Source organism: Mus musculus, chromosome 9 (genome assembly GCF_000001635.26).
Source record: "Mus musculus strain C57BL/6J chromosome 9, GRCm38.p6 C57BL/6J".
NCBI lineage: Eukaryota > Metazoa > Chordata > Mammalia > Rodentia > Muridae > Mus > Mus musculus.
The window spans coordinates 111,180,485-111,196,321 of NC_000075.6; the positions used below are offsets into that span (position 1 = coordinate 111,180,485).

At 41.3% G+C, this 15,837-nt stretch overlaps 1 protein-coding gene across 43 annotated transcripts in view; it reads left to right on the forward strand.

Moving 5' to 3' along the window:
* Positions 1–15,837, forward strand: part of Lrrfip2 (leucine rich repeat (in FLII) interacting protein 2) — a 108,123-nt gene that overhangs the window by 62,939 nt on the left and 29,347 nt on the right. For 12 of the 43 annotated variants that reach the window (XM_011243012.3, XM_011243016.3, XM_011243018.3 and 9 more), the window contains 3 exons: positions 8,278–8,322; positions 9,684–9,800; positions 12,563–12,634. In XM_011243012.3, coding sequence (XP_011241314.1) covers positions 8,278–8,322; positions 9,684–9,800; positions 12,563–12,634 — 234 coding nt within the window. Of the gene's footprint in view, positions 1–1,413; positions 1,949–2,334; positions 2,413–3,705; positions 3,796–3,970; positions 4,828–8,277; positions 8,323–9,683; positions 9,801–12,562; positions 12,635–15,837 lie in introns of those variants that run through there. The other 31 variants (XM_011243000.3, XM_011243003.3, XM_011243002.3 and 28 more) reach the window with 13 other exon arrangements.

The following is a 15,837-nucleotide window of genomic DNA, read 5'->3' on the forward strand; positions in this document are numbered from 1 at the left end:
TTTTTGTATTGCCATTCATGAAAGTTACTTTGTCTTTCAAGTACTGATACTCCTGGTGGGTGTGCTGCTCTTTCTGGAACGTTAAAGTTTATTTTGTAGTTTATGGGTGAGTAATGTTAGTAAATCCAGAGTAACATGGGACTTGTCCGTTCACATGCACACTTTCAGAGGTGTTTTGGACATGTATGTATGCTTTTCATTTTGACCACAAATGGCTTCCTCTCCAGTATGTGTTATTCCTCTGTTTCTTAAAGTATCCTGTGTCAGTGCATTCAGATTTATAGCATCCTTTTTTTGACATTATTATTCTTAACAATAAGTTATGCCCCTTTTCAATTATCACTTTGAGATAGTTATATATTATCAAATCTTTTTAATGTCAGTGTGCTATCCCACAAAGGTATAGATATTATTTTAAAAATCATTTTAGTATTGATGGTCATTTAGGTGGTCAGACATTATCTGTGTGTACACATGAACTGTGCATTCATATACAGAGGTCAGAGGTCAGTGTCAGGTGTCTTTGTCAGATACTCCCCTCTACCTTCCTTGTTTAAAGAGTCTCACTGAACCTGGAGATCACTGTTTTGGCTAGACTGGCTGGGTAGTGAGCCCAAGAGCCATTGTCCCCAGTGCACACACTTCTACCCTGGCTTTGACATGGATGCTAGGAGTCCAGATTAAGGCCACCATGCTTGCAGAGCAGACACTTTGCCCTTTGATGAACACACATTCTCTCTTTGCCTCTGTCTCTTTCTCTTCCTTGTACATGCACACATGTGCACAAACAGAGTGTTTGTATACTTATACATGTATCAGGAAATAATAGGAATTTAAGAGCATATGCATTGCTTAAAAATATTTACTTTTGATTTATGTGTATAAATGTTTTGCCTACATATCTCTGTGTGCACCATGTGCATGCCTGTGCACTTGGAAGCTAGAAGAGGATATTATATCCTCTGGAGCTGTACTCAAAGGAGACTGAGCTACCATGTGGCTGTGGGAATCAAACCCTGGCCCTTGCAAGAACAGCAAGTGATCCTAACTGCTGAGCCAACTTTCCAGCCCTGTACTCCCTGAGGTGTGGTCTTTCTGTGTGGCTCTGGATGGTCTTGTAGACTACACAGCCTCAAACTCAGAGGTCCACTGGCCTCTGCCTCCCCAGTGCTGGGGTTAAAAGTGTGGGCCACCATGCTCAGAGCATATGTGTTTTAATATTGCTATCTATGCCCATATATTGACAACCAAAAAGACTATACTAATTTACATTCCTAAAGCAAATGATTTCTTTAGGTATATTGTATTGTTATCCTTACAGATTATCCCAAATTGGAGAAATTATTAATTATTAATAATCATTAAGATTACTTTATAGCAGGTAAAATATGAGTTTTCTGGGCTTTCTTTTATGTTTATGTTTGTAGTTATGGCCATGAGTTGCAGCTCTCAGAGATACCATTCCTGTACATAATAAAAACTAACGTGTGTGTGTGTGTGTGTGTGTGTATGTGTGTGCGTGTGTGCTTGCTTAGGGATAAAGGCTCTTTCACAAAAGATGGACATTACCTTTTAACCCACTGTATACTCAAATTCTACTTGGCAGTTTTCAGACCTGGTGACATTTTTAATATGCCAAACACAGTAGCCTTCCTGCAAAAGATTTTAATGGCACACTTTCAAAAACAAATTAGTGTAGATCCTTGTTCTTGTGAGCTGGCTAGATTCTATTTCATTTGCAATTTGGGTTTAGAATTTCTACCGTAGTGATGCCAGAATGGCATCTTAATGACATCAGAATGGAGATAGGCTACTTACTTGTACCAAAGATGAGTTCTGCCAATGCAGTGGGAAGAACACGGCCCTGTAAAGGGGGTAACAGTACCAGCACTGCTAGCTGCATAGGAATGAGAGCCAGGAAATGAGTCACCGCCTCAGAGCTCTGCTGGTAGGAACCTCTGTGACATATGTTACTTCATATTAAAACATCATTTTTTTCCTTTCCTAAATTGAAATCTTAAGTGTATTTATTGACTTCTCAAGGATCACACAGATCTTCAAGTCTTCCCTAGCTAGTTCTGTCTGGTTTACTCACACTCTCACCATCGTTAAACTTAAATAAGAGCTGGCGTTTAACACAATTCGCAGTGCTTTGGGGAAGCATCTTGGTTCTTAAAGATAGTTCATTATGCCCTGTAGCAGCTTATCTCCTTAATGCTGCACCACGGCTCCTGCCAATTGCAGTGCTAATGGACAGTGGCCTCCTGAACTGTTCCCATGTGTTTACAGTCTGTGAGACCCAGAGAGAAACTGAATCTGTTTTACTTTTTGTAGCCCATCGATGATGATACCGCAAGCATTGTGTCTTCTGATCGTGCCAGTCGTGGGCGAAGGGAGAGTGTGGTGAGCATGGTCTGTGTGCAAACAAACATAGCTTTTACATGACAACAGTGTATGATTCTGTGAAATTTGCTGCAAAGTAAAATATGCATTTGACAAGGAGAGCATTTTCCTTTCAGCTTCTGTGAACAGCTTGCTTTGTAAAGTGGTCTTGAGAATGAGTCATAGATTCACGTGTTTTATGTACAAATCCTTTATTGAAAAACTTTCATTCTATTTTTCGTTTCCTTATGCATACCTATTTATCTGTTTATTTTCCAAAACGAGTCTCTCAAATGAGAGTCATACTCGTACCATTATATGGTACTTATAACAGAATCCAGGGTGTGGCCACCTGCTGCTGCCTGTATGTTGAGCCAGTGCCTGTCCATATCTTAAGACTGTGACCTTTGTTATCTGTTGATGGCAAGATTTTAAAACATCAGTTCAGAGGTTTACCTAACCAATCACTGTAGATGCTGTAATAGCTTCATGTGTCTCAAAACAGACAGACAGACAGACAGACAGGCAGGCAGACAGACAGAATAACTGGTGAGTGGTGACAGGCACTTGATAGGTGTTAATGGAGTGAGTGCCTGTTATACCCGGGGCACTGTGTTAAGTGCTTGGAGTAACATGCCAAATCAAGGAGAACAGATCTCTGAGCTTGTCTCCTATTAAAGACATAGAGATAAACTAGCGAAGGAGGAGCACAGATGGAAGACAGCTCACAGTGTGAGCAGAAGGCAGGTGCATGTGATGGAGCACCTTAGGGCGGATATGTGAGAGTGACCGTGGAAGAGTCTTCAGAGACAGTGACAGCTCATGCAAGAGGCTCAGCTGTTAGAAGAGCAAGAGAAGGGACTTTCCAGGCCAGTCTTCATTATTTTGTCCAACAATTCCTGATGTAATGACATGTGAAAAAGGAATTGTGGAAATTGAGCATTGCCAGGGTTGATAGCTATAATGAGTTATAATATTGTAAACTATGGTAGAGGTCTGATAATAGCCTGGAACACTGCCCTCCCCGGTTGAAGGTTCCCAGGGCCTTCAGCGTGCAAGGTTTGCTTGTCATGAACTCAGGCAGAGAATGGTCTCTGTACCACAGAATTGCCCTTGACGCTGCAGAAGGCTTGTTTTAGGAGTTGTGACTTCACTTAGGTATCTCTTCTTTTTTGCTTTTTGAAATAAGTTAATTGTAAAAGTTTTCTCATTTCACGATACTTCATCAAACATCATATTAAAACAAGCGCACACTTTCCTGGTTTTAGCTAGTGTTCTTCTCCCTTTCTGACTTTAAAGTGTTTCATTTTCTCTAACTGAAAGGTTTCTGCTGCTGATTACTTTAGTCGCTCCAATCGTAGGGGAAGCGTTGTCTCTGAGGTGGATGATGCCGGCATCTCAGACTTGACTAGCGTGAGTGTACTGCATGGGTTGTGTTGTTGCAGGCATGTGACTAACAGCTTCTATAGTAGTTGTGTTGTGTTGTTTTGTTTTTTCGAGACGGGGTTTCTCTGTATCGCCCTGGTTGTCCTGGAACTCACTCTGTAGACCAGGCTGGCCTCGAACTCAGAAATCCTCCTGCCTCTGCCTCCCGAGTGCTGGGATTAAAGGCATGTGCCACCACGCCCAGCTCTATAGTAGTTATTTTTAAAGTTAGGAATTGAATTAACTCCTTAGACATTTACTTGTGCATATAACATGAAATATAAGTATTTTGGAATGTTTGTTAAAATGTGCTTAAAAATACTTTCCTCTTACCCTGTGGCATCCCCCCACAGCTCCTAAGCATTTTTGGTGAGTCCCAGTATCCATGCTTATTGTGTTTGGGATATTTTTCACTATTCTTTTTTCTGAATTATTCCAGAGCCAATCCATTTACACCATGTCATTTCCTACACTTGATCTTAGCCAAAAGGCCGAGAAGCGATCCATGTCATTTCCTAATTATCTGTGTGGCATGCATCCCTAACAGACCATTCATCCCTAAGGAAATGCGTGCTTTCCTAACACCCCTCATGCCCAGCCCATGTTAAGACGCTTCTGGCTCACTTTTGCCCCCTTCTTGGTTTTGATAAAGCAATAAAGTGATAGTTAGACTTTAAAAGCTGAATAATAAAATGTTTCTTAGTAAAATGCCACTGATTTTCTGTTTTAAAATGGACTCTGGTGTTGCTCTATGGCACCCTTCCTAGTGGTTCCCAGCTGTGGGACTGCATAGAGGCAGAGAGAGTATCCATGGCAACACTGGGTACATAGCGGTTAGGTACATTGTGACCTGTCTTCTGAGCTCATCTCTCCAGGGCCCCAGCCCCAGCCCCAGCCCCCACTCCCGGCCGGCACCACACCGACAAGCCCTGTTCTGATTGCCCAGCCCTGTGGAGGGGGTGAGAGGTGGCAGTTGTTCTGGAAATGCAAAGATTGGGTTTTGTTAGCACTTCACATATGGTATGAAGTAGCTATTCCTGAACTATTTTAATCCTAAAAATAATTTCAATTATTTTAATTGCAGTCCTAATTATTCCACATTCCTAGTTCTTAAATCTGGCTGTACAGCAGTCTCATCTTGCTGTGGATTGAACCAAGGATTTTGCCCACATATGAAGTTTCTCAGTTATTCTCTGAGATGTTGTCCATTTTATTAACCTGCTTGGTAGCCTCTTTTTCATTTTAAGATTTTAATTTATTTTGTGTATGTGTGTTGGTGTGACATTGGCATGGAGCACGTGTGTGGGTCAGAGGACAGCTCACAGGAGTTGTTCTCCTTTCATGTAGTCCTGTGGAGTGAACTCAGGTCATGATGCTCAGTGGTGAGTGCCTACCTGGTGAGCGAGCTGTGCCAGTGGTCCACTGGCTCCTGCTTTTCCCCTATAAATATGATTGTATTTACTCTATGTACCTGCTCTCTCCATAGCTTCATTTCTGCCAATCTCACTATTTATGATACCTGAATTAGTGGTTCTATCCCCATATATTCAGTTCTTGGCAATTTGCTTTAGTGATTATGTAGAAATGAAGAGCTTTACAATTTGTCTCTTCCTGACTATTTTAATTAAATAACTCTTTAATATAAGCAAAAGATTGTCTAGTACAGGGCTTTCTAAGTATTCTTGTTATTTTACAGACTGAGGGCCATTGCATTCTGCATTTTCAGTGCCTATAAAACACAGTTACTTCTGCCTTTTGATGGTGTCCTCTAAACAAGCAGCTCTCTCTAAGAGCATCTGCTTCCGTTCACCTCACTGAAGCAGATGAAAGGGGATTCATATCGGTCCATTCTTCACTGGCCCCAGGTCTGCCTTTGAAAGATGCTTTCCAGCTGCTGTGTGTGGGCACACTGTACGGAAAAGGTGCCAGCCAGTTCTGCAAGACTACAGGGTTCATATGTTGTAACCTCTTGTCTTGTTCTGTGGGTCAGGCTAGAATAAAGGAAAATAAAAAGAGTAAAATGTGCTGACTTATTCATTGCATCTGCTTTTGAAGGCAACCCTTTGCCAGGATTATTTCAGGAAATTATTAAAGTCATTGTTTACTTCCCTTCTATGGTTATGGAATCAGATCCACTTTGTGTTTTTTTTATGTTTTACATTTAAACAACTTTTAGATAACCTTATTTTTAGGTTGAGTATTCTTAGTAGAAAAACTTAAAAAAATCCATTTTGTTCTAAAATATAAAGGTTGTTAAATATTAACATGTTCTATAAGCTGGGTTGCAATCAGTTCAGTTACACTAAAATAATATATAAAATTAACTTTTAACAGTTATATATAAAGTATGAAATACAGGTGTATTCTATGTTTAGATTTGGGTACCATCTCTCCAAGAGATAAAATTATTTCCACAATTGAAAAATAAATCCTAAATTTGAAACACTTTTTTTCCCAAAGTATTTCAAATGAAGGACATTTATTAGAAGTTAATGGGTAATTGTGACTCAGTGAATACATTTAACAAACCACACTGTAAGCATTTTATTTATTTTTATACCTTGAGCATGATTAAATTTTATTGCATTTAAAACCCATGTCAGAGTTTGGCAGGTCCTTTCAGCCTTCACTGTAAACACTGCTTGTCATTGCAGCCCCCTTTCATAGACAGCGTGAGCCTCGGAAGGGAGCCTGACAGAGTCTCTGGCTGAGCCACTGCAGCCAAGCATGGCTGCTGTGCTGGCTTAACGATTCCTCAGGTTTGGCTGATGATCAGTTTGGGTTGCGACACTGAGTTTGTCAGAATACAGTGAGCACTATAGTCAGTGTTGTGGTGCTCCAGTGATGCAGCCTCTGCGTGCACGATATTCCACAGTGATGCAGCCTCTGAGATGTAGGCTATTCCACAGTGATGCTCTGGTAAAAGTAGGTAAGTTTGGGGGTCATGTTTATAAGAAAGGTAATATGAAGAAGGATTTCAGATGGACTAGACTTTTAATTTTGAATATTTCTTTTCTCGTTAACCTATTAGCAGAAATGAGTTAGAAAAATAAGGCAGTTTATAAAGATACCCTTCTTGACTTTGAGTGATATTAGCCATTGTTCATTGCTTTTCACCAGAGCAGATTGAGAGGGAATTTCTTCATGTAGAGCAGACACTGGTAATATTGAGAGTCCAGCTGTCATCACTTGCTTATTGTATGACACTTGATGTTATTTTTAAATAAATCTAAATAAATTAAAATGATTTCCTTTTGAAAATAGTACAGCAAGAAAGGGCCCAAAAAAATACAACATCAAGCCCCAGCATTTGCATCACTGACAGAGTACTATCTGAGTAAAAGGTCTTTGTCAAACATGACAACTGGGTAATAAAAAACAAGTTAAAACCTTTCAAATGCGAGGACATCGGAGTCAAGTCATTGAGTAAAGGCGAACAGAATGCTGTTTTAGTCATCAGCTGGAGAAAGTTTCCAAGTCCCTACCTAGCTGGGCTGAGAAGGTTGACCTCATAGTTCAGGGCTAGGGATATTTTAGTTTTGTTTAAAGTTGATGTTACCTTTTCACTGTGGTTAATAGTATATGCAAACAAATGTGTATGCTGTAGTTCATGAAACACATTCAGATCCTCTGAGTTTTTTTCCCTTAGCTAAGTTAGAATTTTGGAGTAGGTCTATAAGGAACTTCCCTTTTGCAGCAGGTCTGGGAGGCCAGAGACAGGTTAGTCTGACAGGCATGTCACATGTTGAGGTGACCTGCCACTGTGAAGCTATTAAAACAAGAAAGTCTTGTGAGGACAGGTGGGTGTAGTGTTTCTGAGTCCTTACACACTAGCTGCTGGTAGTAGACACAAGGCTTGCATGACAGCGATCAGACAAGCAGATGAGTGTAATAGTGTGGGAATCAGACATTCTATTAAGGAAAGAGAAGTGGGGGGAAAGGAGCTAGAGAATGTGGCTGTGACATTGATGTTAAGATTTTGAGAGACTTGGGTTGATTGTCCTTTGTAGAGCAGGGCTTGGTGTGGAGAAAGGCCAATTTTTCTACCCTTGTATTCTTTGAGTTTGCTGTATAAAAAGAAAAAGTTTTAATAACCCTTTTGTCATTAAATAGTTTTATGCATTATTCTGTATCTTAATAATGTTTACATTTTGTGTTGACGTTTGCAGTGTTCACAATGAGGTTTGTATGTAGTTTTCTCTAATGTATTTTAAATACCATGAAAAAAATCTGTCTAAACAATCTAAAATTTTGAATCTATGCTGCTTGATTTTTGCTGATCTTCTTTAGGATGTGGACTAAAAGTTCTTGATGCTTTGTCATAGCTTTTATTCTAGTTTTAATGTGTTTACTTTGGATCCACACATCACTGAACTTAGAATGCGCCATTGAGTTTGTTCCTCTCCCCGCAAAACAAGTCAACAATGCTGAGCGTCTTCTTGATTTTTATCTCTCTCTTTTTTTTTCTAGTTGGATGAAAAATCTGACAAACAGTATGCTGAAAACTACACAAGAGTGAGTATAAAATTCTTGATGGATGGAGCTCTCAAGGTCAGCCCCGTGCTTCCTGCGACTCCTTCACTCTGTTCAGCACAATTGGCTGACAGAGTGGTTCTTCCCTTCGTCTATTTCCTGTCCTTGACCCCTCGAAATTCCTGCAGCCTTAGATCATGTGAAAGTCCTACATGGAGAGAAGAGTGCGTTTATTTCACTGGACGTCATCCTAAAGCTCTTGGCTATTGCTTTGGTTTGCAGTCTCTGAAAACTGACATTGCGAAGCCATTAAACACAAAAACCAAGTGTCCAGGAATGGACCAACTAACTCATACTTTTGATTTTTCTTCTTATAGCTAAATCGCTTCTATAAGGAAACTAGGATAGCTTCCTTGTGGAGGAGTGCCTCTGCAGTAAAGGTTCTTTTTCCTAAACATTTTTTGTTGGTTGTTCTTTTGTTTTGTTTTTTTGAGACAGGATTTCTCTGTTAGGAACTTGCTCTGTTGACCAGGCTGGCCTCAAATTCACCGAGATCAGCCCGCCTCTGCCTCTCAAGTGCTGGGATTAGTCATATGTCACCACCATCCAGCTTTAAAACATATTTTTAGGAAGTTTTAGGAAAATGTTGTGTTAAATTTTATAATGCAAAGCAGAATTATAAGTCTATGTGATTTTAATTTTTTTCAGCCACACTCTAGAGAAACAATCCATTTAAATAATATTCAACTCAACAGTCAACCAATATATTTCAATATAGCATCAACATAAATCCTTTGTTTTGTGATATTTGAGTTAGGGTCTTTGTATGTAGCCTGGGCTGACCTTGCCCCCAACCTCAGCCTATTGCTGGCCTTAGAGTGTTGCAGCAGCCAATGACACTCCACCAACATGACTGGTGCATTTTGTCCACAGTTTTTTCTGCAGAAAGCCTTCAAAGTCTGGTGCACATTTTCTACTTACATCTCACTGGAATCAGCCACATTTCAAGTGCTTTCACAGGGCTCTCCACAAGTCTTCTGGTTTTCTGCTGTTTATTAGTCAACAGTGTGGCTTTGGGAAGAGCAGTCTAAATGCATAGCAGTGTATGATGTTCTTGCTCTTAGCCAAAAATAGTTCATCTTTCTTAGCAAAGGTGAGATGCTTCAGCAGGTTAGGAACCAAGACAGGAAGTACTAATAAGACATTAGTTCTGAAACGGCTGTTAGCCTGACAGCTCTCCCGTGTTTGAGACCAGCATGGGTTGCACTTGGTCCCTATTGACTGCATTATTAGAATGTTCATCCAAGGCTCTTTATCGCGCCACTGCTCTGCCCCTTGCTTCATGTTCACAGCAAACATTTGAAGACACAGCTCACAAGTGCCATTTCTTTTTCCTTTTTCAGCCTTCATCTCGAAATTCTGCCTCGGCTACAACGCCTCTAAGTGGGAACTCATCCAGACGGGGTAGTGGGGACACCAGCAGCTTAATAGACCCAGACACCTCACTGAGTGAACTGCGGGTAAGCAGTCTGTCTGCCTTTGCAAAGCAGCTTTGGTTTTTGGTAGTCCATGGAGCTTTTAACATTTCATGTGACTTACGAGGAACAAAGTAGGGTTTCTGTCCAGTTCATGGGCATCAGAGCTCAGAAACCTGGATGTTTCAGAGCTGAGAGGAGTGGATTAGATTATTCTTTCTTCAGTTCTCTCTTCTGAAGGTTTGGTGCCATTGCAATGGGTTCTGCTAGTGCCAAACAGTTATGTGATCTATATGAAAGTTTTCTTTTAAGAATGACCTTGCCATGTTTTGAGTGGAAAATATTTGGATTTACAAAGAGCAGCAGATTATGGAGAAGGAATTTTTAGCCTTTTGAGCCATTGTCATATTAGATACTTGAATACAGGTTCTCAGTATTTCATAGTAATAAAAGTATAATATTTGGATAACAGAAATACTTGAGCTAGTAGGAAGTTTACTTAATCCATCAGTTGAGTCTCCATATTTATTAACCCTTTTATTTCAAAGATGAGAATGTACTAAACGATTATTTTTGAATGTCTTATTTGCTGAATCTGTTATCTGAAGAGTGGATCAAGACTTGTGAGAACAGTTACATTCATTTGCTCACTCGCTCACTCTCACTCAGTCACTCGCTCCCTCGCTCGCTCACTCAGCCACAGTTTTTGAACACTTGGCAGTGGGCCTGTAGACGGCCAGTTGTAACCTGGTCTTCAGGAGATCACTGTCTTTTGAAAGGACAGACTGATGTGCGTCAGTTGAAGCAGCTAATAGTAAGCAGTGGCATGAAGAGCAGGGTAATTAGTTTAGAAAGGCATCGTAAAGACCAGGAAAAGAGAGCAAAGGCTTTTCAGAGAAGCAAGCGCCAAGCTAAGACTGAAGGAAGAATAAAAGTGAATAAAGCATAGAAGGTGGAAGAGTCTCTCTTGAATGAGTTCAGAGAACTTTAAGGTCATTGGTACAGGATACTTGCCAGAGGATAAGGAAGAAGGATTTGCTGGTGAAAGAAAGCAGGAGGAGAGTGGGGGGAGAGGGGTGAGGCAGTATGTAGGTGGGGGTACAAATCACAACTCCTGTATTGCATAGGAGAGCAGTATGATTTGAATTACATTCTTTTTAAGATATTTATTTATTTATTTAATAATTATGAGTGTGACACACCAGAAGAGGGCATAGATGATTGTGAGCCACCATGTGGTTGCTGGGGATTGAACTCAGGACCTCTGGAGGAGCAGTTGGTGCTCTCAACCACTTAGCCATCTCTCCAGTCCCTGGTTTGCATTCTTAAAAATAACTCTTAACTCTAGCCACAGTCCTGAGGGAGAGTATCACCCAGGGCTTGACCGGGGAGGATGAAGTGGACAGATGATGACTTTCAGGGGGAGAAAATGTAAGATTGGCCCTGAAGTTACTTTGTAATACTAAGATTAGGGAGGGTGGGCAGTAAGTCAAGAGATGGGAATATCAGATAGCTGCCTTTTTTCCTTCCGTTTTCTTTTTTGTAAAGGTGAGGTTGCTTGTATTTCTCTGAGTTGGCATGAGCAGGTGGAGCCAGCTACCTGGAGGCTGTGCCTGTGGCCATGCCTTCCGACTGCCCAGTAGCAGAAGAGGTTGGTTGTGTACTGGGGCAGGTGCCTGGTTTGTGAAATTGCAAGACAGCAGAGAACGAGGAGTTCTAGAACAGTAGCAGGGAGGAGAGTTGACCAGGCCAGTGGAGTCCTTTGAGCTGTTACTACTGGCCAGGCGTATATGTTGAAGACACAGAGTTTGCAAAAGGAAAAGGCTTGTCTTTAGGGGCTTTATTCTCATAGGACAGAAGGACACTGAGACAAGCTATTCCAGCCTTGGACTTAGGCAGCTCCTGTATAGTTTTTGGCATTTGTGTAGTTTTTTTTTCCCTTGAAATAATAGCCTCTGAGAAAGAGGTGGTTTTAGGTCCTAGTACCTGACTTCTGATGGGCTGGCCCCCTAGCAAAGCGGTTGTTGAATGAATCAATGAGTACAAGACTAGCACACCTATCCGAAGGGAATGAGATAGGCAGGGAAAGCACAGAGCAAGATGTTCTCCAACCATCCATTCTGTGCCACTGCTGCACTCAAGCCCCCCTTGACGTTACATGATGTGGTTGGACACAAAACATTATATTTTCCTTTTAAAAATTGGCCCATTTAAGAACTTTTCTGGAAACCTTTGGAGCAGATGTTCTTGTCACCACTTAGATGTGTCCTCAGGACAGAATCTCTCATTGAAAAGTGTCCTCAGTGCACATAACCTGCCTCTCTTTCTCCCAGTTAATGTGCTTAGTACCTGTGTTATTTAAAAGTGACCGAGTATGTTGAGTATGAACTGGATTATACTGGATTATGGTTTTTGAAACTTATGCATAAAGAGTAAAATTTGCTTCCAATAAATTTACTATGTAATTTATTAGTTGCAAATGAAGCATTGTACTAAAATATTTATGATTTATAAAATTTAAAAATGTTAGAATTAATATACATCTTAAAATATATATTTATATTCTGGCTTCTGTTTTCTAATGCCATCTTAAAAAAATTCAGTGCCAAGAAAGTACTGATACTAGACAATTTCTCCAGTTCTGCTGTCATCAGAAGAATTTGCCTCTTGCGGTGGTTTGAAAGTGTTGAATGTTTGTATTTTTATATTTAATTTCTCTAGTTTTAGATGAACTAAGTTGTGTCTTCATGTGATTCTTCTGAGTTTTGAGCTATATTTGTGCGATGGTTCCTTCCTGTGTCCTGCAGGACATCTATGACCTGAAGGACCAGATTCATGATGTAGAAGGGCGGTACATGCAGGGCCTTAAGGAACTGAAGGTACAGGGCTCCTGCTGCAGCCCATGCATGCTCTGTTGCAGAAGTGTTGGTGATGGTGGTCCCACTGCTCATAGCTTTACTAACAGTGTTTGTCCTTCAAGCATGTGCTTAACCTGCCAAGCACAGTCGAGGGAAGCTTGCAGTCCGCTGATGTTCCAATGTTACTGTGGGTTGGGGGAAGGTATTCTGAGCAGAGGATAATGTAGCTTGTACTTTTTTGTTGTTTTGAGACAGGGACTCTATGTAGCCCAGTCTGGTCTTAAGCTTATGGTCATCCTGTTTTGGCCTGGAGCCAACACACTCAGCTCCTTACAATTTTTACTACTTGTCAAATATTTAGTTGTCTCTTGGGTCTTAGTCATACAACATGAGACAAACACTTACAAATATTCTAAAGATATTTCTATTAAGGACTGGACCTTGAAATTCTTCCCAGCACAATGAAAACATTGCCTGATTCTGTCACCAAGTCCATTCTGGTTAAAGTGGAAGGAGGAAGCATTGTTCTGCCCCTTTGAGAAGAAGGGGCCTGAAGCATGCATACTGATTCTTTTCTTGCCTGTATGTAAGTTAAGAAGGATGACATGTGCTCAGTATCTTAATGGATTTGGATCTGGCAAGATGTCTCAGTGGGTAAAGTAGCTTGCCGCCAGGCCTGATGTCCTGAGTTTGATCCCTGAAACACATGGTAGAAGTGACCTGACACCTGCAGGCTGCCCTCTGCCCTCCACCTGTGTTCTGAAATTATTGTACTGGCATCTTGTGAATTGAGAATTTATTGATAAATCTGACTTGTTAATTATAAGCTTCTAGAGTTTTGTTTGTACCGGGTGGCTGGGTGGTGTGGCGGCTGACCGCAGGGTGGACAGTGGTTGTATGGAGCCGGCGTGGCTGCAAAAGGAACTTGGAAGCTCTGGCCCCCGCCAGAGAGTTGGTGGGTAGAGTAGCTGGATGGAGCATGGGAACTTGGCAGTTCGTATTTAATACTTCTGGAAACAACTAGGGGGGGTGAGGTGGGAGTGTAGGGGAGGGATATGCTGAGTTACCTTTTTCTGTGTGGCATGTGCTAAGTTAAAAATGTTAAGCGATCTAATCTTAAAAAAAATAATAATTTGGAGGCCAAGTTGTATAACTTTTATCTATTCCCAACAAGGATGTCTATACTTGCCTCTGTAAATGTGTCAGGGAGACATTTGGTTGGAAATAGCATCTGATTATGCCCACGCCCTCCATGTTTCAGTATTAAGTTCAAACTGGATATGATGAAGAAACTAAAGTGGTTTTTGTTTGTTTGTTTGTTTTTTAAGTCAGACACCAGCAAGTATCTGTAAGAGTGAATGCAAGGCATTCCAAAAGGTAACTTAGCACATGCCACACAGAAAAAGGTAACTCAGCATATCCCTCCCCTACACTCCCACCTCACCCCCCCTAGTTGTTTCCAGAAGTATTAAATACGAACTGCCAAGTTCCCATGCTCCATCCAGCTACTCTACCCACCAACTCTCTGGCGGGGGCCAGAGCTTCCAAGTTCCTTTTGCAGCCACGCCGGCTCCATACAACCACTGTCCACCCTGCGGTCAGCCGCCACACCACCCAGCCACCCGGTACAAGCAAAACTCTAGAAGCTTATAATTAACAAGTCAGATTTATCAATAAATTCTCAATTCACAAGATGCCAGTACAATAATTTCAGAACCAATTGATAATGATAAAACCTGCCCACCTAGATTAGACAAATTATCCCAATTAGTCTATCCTTTACGATATCATATCTACCTGTGGCTATTTAAAGCCACACTGTAGATTTCAGAAATTTCCTCTTGCAAGTTGAGAGGCACAGGACCTTCTTCCTGTCCACCTCCATCTTGGCTTCTTCTTTCTCCTGACATGCTCTCTGTCTCTGCAACTCTTAGCTCCGCCTCCCTTTCCCCTGTCCAGTCACAGGCCTCCTGCTGCACTATTTAATATTATTAATATTTTATATTATTTTAATGTAATTGGACAGGGAAAATCCTGCCACAAGTAGTTGTTAGGTTTGTGAGGCTGCATGTCTTAGTTGTTCATCAGTATATGCAGGAACCCCAAGGAGTTGGCTGTAATGCCAGTGAAGGACTGAACCTGCCAGGAAGACTGAGGGCAAGCAGGCAAGCACAAAGCGTCTACTTTCAGTGACCTTTATGGAGGCTGCCACTAGAAGGTGTGGGCCAGACTTAAGATGGGTCTTCCAACCTTAAATGATCCAATCAAGAAAAACAAACCCCTTACAGGTGTACCCAGATGCTTGGGTTTTAGTTAATTCCAGATGTAGTCATGTTGATAATCAAAACAGCCCTCATGTGTGTGTTTGTGTGTTTGTGTGTATACACATACATCCTCATGCTTATAACCCCAGCACTTGGGATGTGGAGGTAGGAGGATCAGTAATTTAAGGCCAGCATTGTCTCAAATACAAACAAACTGAGGTCAAGGGGGAGGGAGAGAAAGGAGAGAAGAGAGAGAGAAGAGAGGGGAAAGGAACACTTTTGGACCAGGTTCAGTGGCACACACTGGAAACCCCAGGTACTGAAACAGGAAGATGACTTGGGCCTGTGAGCCCAAAACCAATCTGAGCAACACAGAACACCTGTCTCAAATAACAAACAAACAAACAAACAACTTTGGGTAAGCAAGACAGAAAAAACACTGATGCTTATAAAAGTTTAGATTTCAGAAATTTCCTCTTGGAAGTTGAAAGGCACAGCTGGGTACTTCCCTTAGGCAACCAGAAGCTTTGCACCATAGCTGTTTCTAGCTTCCGTAAGCAACCAGCGTGCCTAACAAAATCTTCATTTAGCCAGACCAAACCCAGCTCTGAGAAATGAAGACATAGTTGAGGCTTCACGTCCCCGAAGGCCCAGCCCAAACTAGGCAGCTTTCATTCTTCCAGTCTCTGAAAGTTCATATTGCTTTTACTAGGACTTGAGATTTTGGTGGCATGCAGTTAAGATGACTCCGTTCCTTAGCATGTGCTGGGAACTACCTCAGCCTTTACATAGGTTTGTTGTGTTTACTTGAGTAGGAGTTGAGATGTTGAGGACAAGAGCAAAGTGTCTGTCATTGCATAAATTGTCTGACATAAATGCTTGCTTCAGTCTTGTGTTTTAATTTTGTTTATGATTTCCTAGTCGGAGTAAGTCATCTCTTCAATTCCAGAAAGAACTGTT